Source organism: Amia ocellicauda, chromosome 4, assembly GCF_036373705.1.
Source record: "Amia ocellicauda isolate fAmiCal2 chromosome 4, fAmiCal2.hap1, whole genome shotgun sequence".
NCBI classification, from domain to species: Eukaryota; Metazoa; Chordata; class Actinopteri; order Amiiformes; family Amiidae; genus Amia; species Amia ocellicauda.
The window spans coordinates 39,544,137-39,552,350 of NC_089853.1; the positions used below are offsets into that span (position 1 = coordinate 39,544,137).

At 45.4% G+C, this 8,214-nt stretch overlaps 1 protein-coding gene and 1 long non-coding RNA gene across 4 annotated transcripts in view; one reads left to right on the plus strand and one right to left on the minus strand.

Annotated features, from left to right (window-relative positions):
* The window catches only part of gnas (GNAS complex locus), a 46,767-nt gene that overhangs the window by 24,537 nt on the left and 14,016 nt on the right, over positions 1-8,214 (minus strand). The window contains exon 1 of one of the 3 annotated variants that reach the window (XM_066702138.1): positions 809-2,532. The exons of the other annotated variants lie outside the window; for them this stretch is intronic. Coding sequence (XP_066558235.1) covers positions 809-947 — 139 coding nt within the window. The 5' untranslated portion in view covers positions 948-2,532. Of the gene's footprint in view, positions 1-808; positions 2,533-8,214 lie in introns of those variants that run through there. 3 annotated transcript variants of the gene reach the window in all.
* Positions 2,567-4,760, plus strand: LOC136748420 (uncharacterized). Its single transcript, XR_010816584.1, has 3 exons — positions 2,567-2,852; positions 3,881-3,946; positions 4,051-4,760. It is a non-coding gene; the product is annotated as an uncharacterized LOC136748420 (long non-coding RNA).

Here is an 8,214-nt window from a genome sequence, read left to right on the forward strand (position 1 = left end):
TGCAGTGAAATGCCAGCCCTGACGCGGAGCTGCGGTTGACAGTCTGCGCCACGACCCTCCGGCAAATCGAGTTGCAGTTGACTAGGGTCTTACATAAAAACGCCAGAGGACACGGACTGGGTAGCCGGGTAGGGGTACTTCACCGCAACCACCGAAACTCTCTCCCGCACACACGGAGATGCTCCACATCCATAGAGGGGATGTATACAGACACACTAAGATCGATATATTCAAAAGCCCTTCCACCCCTGTGTGCATGGACGTCTAAGCAGCATGCATTCGCGTCACACAGACACACAGATGCACACACATGATGCACACAGGTACTCGCACAGTAACGGGAGAACCCGTCGCATTAGCAACAATGTCTCCTTTTAGGAAATGTAGAGATCAAAGGCGTGACGTAAACAATGCAATTCGATACAAACGCGGGTTCGCGCTCGGGGCCTGCGCGCAGACACGCCAGTGCCCTTCACAACCCCCCAACACAACACAGCCCCCCACCACCATCCAGCTGAACAACCACGGGTATCTTTAGATTGAGACAGGTACGACACGCATTGCGACTTGTGTTGGGTTTCGTTTTCACCACCACCTTGATCTCGCTTGTATTTTGTATCATCATGATCATCAGTCTGTGTCAAATGTATTTCTGGACACACATCTGTCGTGCCACAGACACTTCTTCGCCTTCGCTTCCTATCGTTGTGCCCACCCTTCACTCTGAAAACACCCCCCTAAAGCCAACACACCACAAGACACGACACACACACACACACACACACACACGCGTGTTTCTGGGACCCACCTAGGAGCAGTAGCCGGTGTGTCGCTCGGTAGATCTGTTTGTCTTTCTGAAGCTGCTTCTCGATTTTTTTGTTGGCTTCTCTCTGCGCCTTTTCCTCGTTCTTCTGGTCTTCAGTTTTGCTGTTGCCCAAACAGCCCATTTTCCCCGAAGACCCCCCCCCCAAAACAAAACAAAACAAGAAAAGAAAAAAAAAATCGAGGGGAAGGGGAAAGGGGGAAAGGGGGAGGAGAGAGGGATTAAAAAATAAATAAATAATCAAAATCCTAAATCCCTCGGCTATTGGCCCACCAAATGAACACCTGGGCAGAGATGCGTGGCATTTATGATTGTTGGTTTGTTTGTTTTTTTGCTTTAAAAAACAAAAAAATAAAATGCACCGGATCCTCCTCCTCTTCCTCGAGTAATTCTTTTTTTAAATGTATTTTTTAATTTCCAGTCTCGGAAAGCGCTTGGCTGAGCTGATGACGACACCGAACGAGGTCGGCCTGTCAGACGGCGAATTCTTCTATTAATCTTCCCTTGTAGATGTGTGTATATAATTATTTGATATATAGATATATACACACACAGAGACAGGGATTTCACAATGCGTTTCCTTCAGCCTTCTCTCAAAACAAACACAAACACTCAGGATTGTGCTGCGCCGAGTCCCACGACGGTCCTCATACAAATCCAACCCGACACAACTGCTCGGTCACTTAAAATACAAATTGTCGTTTTCTTGGGAAAAAAATAATCAACCGCTCCATCGAGAGATGCGTTGTTATGATCGTGGACGATGGCGGATATTTATATTATTATTGTTATTATGATTATTAGTAATAATAATAATAATAATAATATGGTCTCCCACAATCCGTTTTCTTCCAGAAGGATTGAGAGGACCGAAGGAGAGGGGGGGAAGAGAGAGGGAGAGAAAGAGAGAGAGAGAGGGAGACGAAAAAGAAAAATCAAAAAATGATGAATATTTTTTCACTAAAACGGCATGTGGAGCATTTGAAAGGTTTCTCGGTTTAAAAAAGAAAAGGAAAAAAAAAAAAAAAACCACCACCCCCCACCAAAAAACTTTTTTTTTTTTTAATCCGAAAGAAGAGCTGGATGGCAGTCCCGACGTCCAGCTGTTTTATTCCCAGTAATTATTATTTTTTTCCTCGATTTGTCTTCCTCCTTCTCTGCGATGGTGGTTCCAGGCTGCTTGTGCACAGATCCAAAAGGCCTCTCTCTCTCTCTCTCTCTCTCTCTCTCTCTCTCTCTCTCTCTCTCTCTCTCGCTACAATAATTTGTATTTCTCCTCACATTTGCAGAGCTTGGAATCGGTCCGATCAGATGGCAGCCACGGTGGGTTCGCTTTTAAATTCTGGTTCCGAGTCCTCCGGGTGTGGTGGCAGAAAGGAGAGCGAGAAAAGAAAAATATTAAAGAAAAATACTCCGGTCTTTTCCCGTTCCTTGCAGGTACAGCTTGCTGTCAGTCTCAGCTTTGTATTCCTCCTCAATTCGCTCAGTACATACATGCATGTGTGGACAGACACATGGAGATCCGGCGCTCTACATGGACGGGTACGTCTCTGACAGCAGTCTCCTCATTCAAGGGCCGTGGGTGCCTGTGCACAGATGCGGAAAAGGGCCTTTCTTTGGGGTATTATTTGCTTTTTTCCTTTTCTCCGGGAATTGTACATTGAGACAGATAGCGCTGAAGAGATGGGGTGGGGCAAAAAGCGCACATTGAACCATGGGAACAAGATCACATGATAGACCAAACGTCAGCAAGTTGCGTTTCTACAGCCCAAAGGCGCCCTCTTCAAACGACACCAGAAACTGTGCGGGAGAGGAGGCCGGGGCCCGAATTAGTGCCGCCACCGCCGTGCCCTATACGTGCCCTATACGTGCCCTATACGTGCCCGTCAGCTGCACAGACTGGTTTGCGATTGTTGTTGTTATTTTTTTTTTCTTCTTTTTTTTTTTTTTTTTCAGAATCCTGAGATGAAAAAATAAGAAACTCACTTGCAGCCCATCTTCAAACCCTGAGCTGCCCAAGGGAGATAAGGTAGAGGTGTAGGATCAACTGATTAAGTAATTAAAATAAAATACATTTACAGTTATGAAGAAATAAAATAGAGGTCATCACTAGCGAAGATGAAACATTTTGTTGCAGTTTCCACAGTGTGAAAAATGCCAACTGCTAAATATCCTCACTACTCTATATATATACTGAGAGTCGTATTTGTCCGGGTGGCTGGATGACAGGACGGGTGGGCTCCGTACTGGACAGTCCACAGATGCAGCCCACTCAGACACAGGCAAGTGATGCCCACACGTGCCACAGAGACCTGGAGGGCAGTGCTCAGACCTTCACGCCTCCACGGGAGTCACACAAGTCTCACTACGACGCATCACTCCCCCACCTAGCAAATGTACCAGCAGTCCCCCACCACGCAGGTTCATTACACACAGACCAGACCAATCTCTGGTGATTATTCACAGGCAGCCATAACTAATCAAGTCAGAGAGATAACCCCCCACAAAGAAGCTGTGAGGACCACAGCAGGCACTTCACGGCCCCATTCCTGGGGACCCCTCTGTCTTGCTGGTTATTCCTCAAACCAAGGTTTCCACCAAATGCTAATCTAAACCCTTTAACTGAACAAAACGTTTGCACTGATCAGAGATAAATTAAAAATATATATATTATTATTTCAAACGTTTGAAGATTTTCAGTTAAACGTAAAGCAAAATGGGGCAGTGTGATTCACCAGTTATTGGTAAACAATAACAAAAATAAAAGTCTAAATTGTTAGATTAATTAAGGTATCAATTAAATAAATAGTAGATCAGCTGAAATGAAAATCAGACAGACCGTGGATCCCCAGTATAGGGGGTGAGGACCAGTGCTACAGACTCTTGGCCTAGTGATGCCCACTGTAGCTTGCTGTCGCCACCGTGTCTCCCCTGACTACTTTTCTTCCCATATATCTACTGCTATATACTATATTGCTACTCTGCCACGCCTTCACTGGATGCTAATTCACTCTCTCACGTTTTTTTTGTTTGTTTATTAATTACTGCTCTTTGAAGGTGAATCGTGTACTTCTGTTTCTAAACATGAGATGACTTGGATAAAGAAATCTACCTAGCAAGTAAGTAAGTGACTAAATAAATATTACATGCCAGTAAAAACACGAGAGACACAGACATCCAAATATTTTACACCAACTCCATGTCTGCAATCCTGCAACACTGTCTAGGTGCTGGGGTCAAACATCTACGAAGACTGGTCTCCTTCTGCTGTCCGCCACCTCAAAAACCTTCTCAACTCAATGAGCGTCTGTAGGAGCCAGGCAGAAACGCACAGCAACGGAAGAGGAACCGGGACTCGCACCATCCGCTGGCTTTACATAAAGGCTCAGGAGAGGACGGTCCTGGAGGCGTACGTCCCCCCTCCAGGGTGCACTCGACTAGGTGCAGAGCTGAAGAGATGCACAAGTCACATGTGCCACAACTGCTACGCAAATAGGAGAGGTGCCCTGCACAGCCTCCCCTGCTGGTTAGGCCCTGGACACCTGAAAGAGGCACATGCTGGTGATACAGATTTCACCCACCGTGCCCGTGCCCTGCGCTGTGAACGCTGTGCCTTTTTCTTTTGAGAACATGTAGAATCTGGCATCGACCAAAAGGAACACAAAAATGGCAAAATATACAAGACCCTCCCTGCATCCTTTACCCTTCACCCCAGTCCAATGGCTGCGGAGGTGAGATGAAACAAGATCAAATTAAGCAGGGATAATGAAAGGCACGGGTACAGTCAAGCCAGACTAGCAAGTGTTTAGAAGTGGTTAACACTCTCCACAGACAGCATGTTTGTTTGTATTCAACCACTCCCTTTGAACGCGCTGCTACTGCCACCTCTGGGCTCCCCAAATATGCACTCTGACTGCAGCTCAGACACAGAAATATATATATATATATATATATATATATATATATATATATATATATATATATATATATATATATATATATATATATATATATGCTTAGAAAGAGAGGGAGGGAGAGAGAGGATGACTAAAGGGTTATAAATACCAGTTATAAATATTTTTTCCCCAAACCACTTTCTCGCACGTCGCAGACTCTCCCGACACTGAACAGGCAGGGGTATTTATAAACTCAGTGTGCCATTTCTGTCTCTTTATTTTTAAACTACAGTTCACTGGTATTAAAGTGCAGCAAAGATATCAGCACAGGGTCACGCAGCTCTTTTAAACCGCTGGAGAGAGGGAAACGAGGAGGAGGAAGGAGGGAGAGAAGAGGAACGACACTAGTATAGAGATACGCTGGAGGACTGATTTATTTATTCATGCTTTCAATCATTCATTCAAGAGCCCAAAGTAAATCATTCCGGATATGAAGATTTATTTTTCTGAGGTTTTATTATTTCCATTAATCGATGCAACATAAGTTAAACATAAAGGATAATATGTAAATAAATAAGCAGCACTGTCTAAATAATGGTGGCAGACAAATAAGTAGAATATATAAATATCAGAATAAATTTGGACTCAGCAGGCTCACGTGAAATTTAGGACACCTCTCAGGGACACGATGCAGGCCGGGCCCAGTATGACCAAGGCTGCGCAGATGGTCAGACATTGGAGCCCGGAACCACCGTCAAACAACCACACCGGCAGAATGCCCAGTCTGCACCGCCTAAAACTGCTGCAGCAGACAAATGGACTGCAAGAGCCGGGTGGCCACAGCTAAATCAAGTGTATTGGCTCACCAAAGTCTTCAAAATTACAAGAGAGGTGAAAACTAAGGATGCATAGGGACTCCCACCCATTACTGTGAGATGGGCTCTCTGTGGGCCCACACCCCTGGCCTCTGTCTGCCCTCTCTCCAGGAGCCCCAGCTGTGTGAGGACAGGTACAGGGTCTATGTGTCCTGTACTGCAGAACAACATTACTTATTACCAAATAAGTCAATAAATAAAATACTCAATGTGGAAATCCTGCAGGTGAGATTTTATTAAAGAAATTACACCTGGAAAGATCCATTGTCGGTTGAGGGTGTGGAAATGTGGAGGAGAGATGTATGACACAACCCCCTTCCACTTCCACACAGATTAGAGGTCCAAATCCAAACCAGTCCACTGAGGCAGCTCAGGCATCCCCTTCACTGACTGGAAGACTCTGATCGGACCCTTCTACAAACCGCCAGTTGGTGCCATTTTATTTTAAACTCGGACTTCCCCCAGTGCTGCAATGAAACCCTGCAGGCCACTTCAGAGAGATGCTGGCAGGTTTTCAAGGGCCTTTTACTAATGCTGCTACTGAGGGCAGGCCACCAAGCCAGTTGCGTTTTGTGCCACCAACCATGTCCCATAAGATTGAGCGCCCCGCCATCCCGCTGCTTCGTCTTGGATAGCAAGGCTGTGCAAGTGCCTCCCAGATAGGTGTGTAACCACGGCACTGATGGACCAGTCCTATGTTTGTGGCCGCCTTTGCCTTCTGCCCCTTCACTGCGACCTTGCGGTTTGTTTTCTGGGATTCCCCCCCACCCCTATGCTGCCACACCACCTTGGTTGGCACCTATTTCTGGGTAAAAAGGCCTCCTGAGCCAGAGACACCAGACCAGTGCCAGGACCCACCTCTAGTGTGAGCCCCGGTGCAGGGTGACATCCACTATACCCACCACACCACCATGCGCCATGCCGACAGCAAAAACCACACACGTAGTGCCTGACAAAATGCAATTACCATCCCTGTTGTTACTGACAACAGCGCCCAGGGTCTGCGATCCCGTAAATTGTGTTCTGGATTTTCTTGACACATCCCATCCCTCCCCGACCTTGTTTTGTGTCAGGCGGTTTGAAAACTGGGCCAGTCCTCTGCCGATGGTGTCTTGTGTTTCGATTGGCAACAACACTCAGACACTGACAGTCCCCACTTGCATCTCCAAACCTGCACACTGACAGCAAGGCAAGGGAAGGAGATTGGGGTTAATTGGTCAAGTTGAGCTGAGTCTGGGGAGTAGTACTGCACCCTTTATTAAATAAACAAATAAATAAATAAAAAGTAACCTGTGCTATACATGTTAAAACAAGAACGTGATCCCTTTAAAGACAAGTTCTGGCAATCCTCATCTTTATAGTGGAAGACTGAAACCAAAACCTGCGTTTCCCCAGTGACTTTCCATATTACAGCTGCACCTCAGGGCTGTGTCCTAAGAAGCACTGCTATGAGCAGGGACTGAGAAACAGGAAGTGACCCTTCCCCCAAGCCCAGACTACTCAGCGGATTGGCTGATGTGAGCCTTGGCCAGCTGTCAATGCTGGACAGACACTCCCACACAACTCACAGACACCCGGGGAGAGCTGCAGCAGGGTGCAGAGGGTACATGAGCACCAGGAGAACTGAGGAGTGGAGCAAATACACATAACAATAGTCACTACTAAAATACATTATTATTATTATGGTTGTTTTTGTTATTACAATTAACTATGAAACACTTCATATAACTAAACATGTTTTACAGCAAATTGTTAATCAACAACAATAATATATATTTAAATAAGAAAATATAGTATTAACTGGTACTTGTGTTTTACGTTATTTTATCATACAAAGAACACACATGAGGGGGAGTATGTCATGTCCCTACCTTTGTATACTTCTAATGATTAATATAGGCCTAATATTTATTTGTAATGCCAGTAATACTGGCATTCAGGGGAAGGTCAAGCCTATGTGACGTAAACACTCGTTAGTGACGTGTCAGTCCACAAACAACACTCGCCCCGTGTACGTTTATTTTACAGTAAGCACATATTGTGAAATCCACTTCCGCGCACTGTTCAGTTTATACCCTTTGCGTAAATTATGTTATGTGGTACCCATCGGTATTTTTCCAATCATGGCGAACAACGTCACCGGTTTCAATTCACCTGGCAAGAGAAACGCGACACAGATTTAATTAAAGAAGCGAGATTGACATTGTGAGGCAGAACCTGCATCCAAAGACGTCACTGTGTCTGTGTATGACGCTTTAGGGGTGACGTGTGTGGTATTTTTTCATATTTGATTGTTTGCGATATTATCATTCAGGTCATGGCTATACACACTTGTTGGTGTAAATGCTGGCTCTTGATTGACTGGGCTAATAAATGCTGCATCTTCAGAACAGCTCACTTGAATCTGACGCGGCTTTCATTACCCAGAGCAGCTTTCAGAGACTAGTGGGTGACCTTGGTCATTTTAGTCCAATTTGCACATTAAAATGACTAAATATTCCCTTGCACCTTAACGTTTAACACCGATGCGGCGGAGGCTCACTGGTGCTGCCCAGGTACCACGTCTCTGCGGTTCATAATTCCCCTGTGGGAGCTTTTGATTTTGTATTTCATGTTAGAT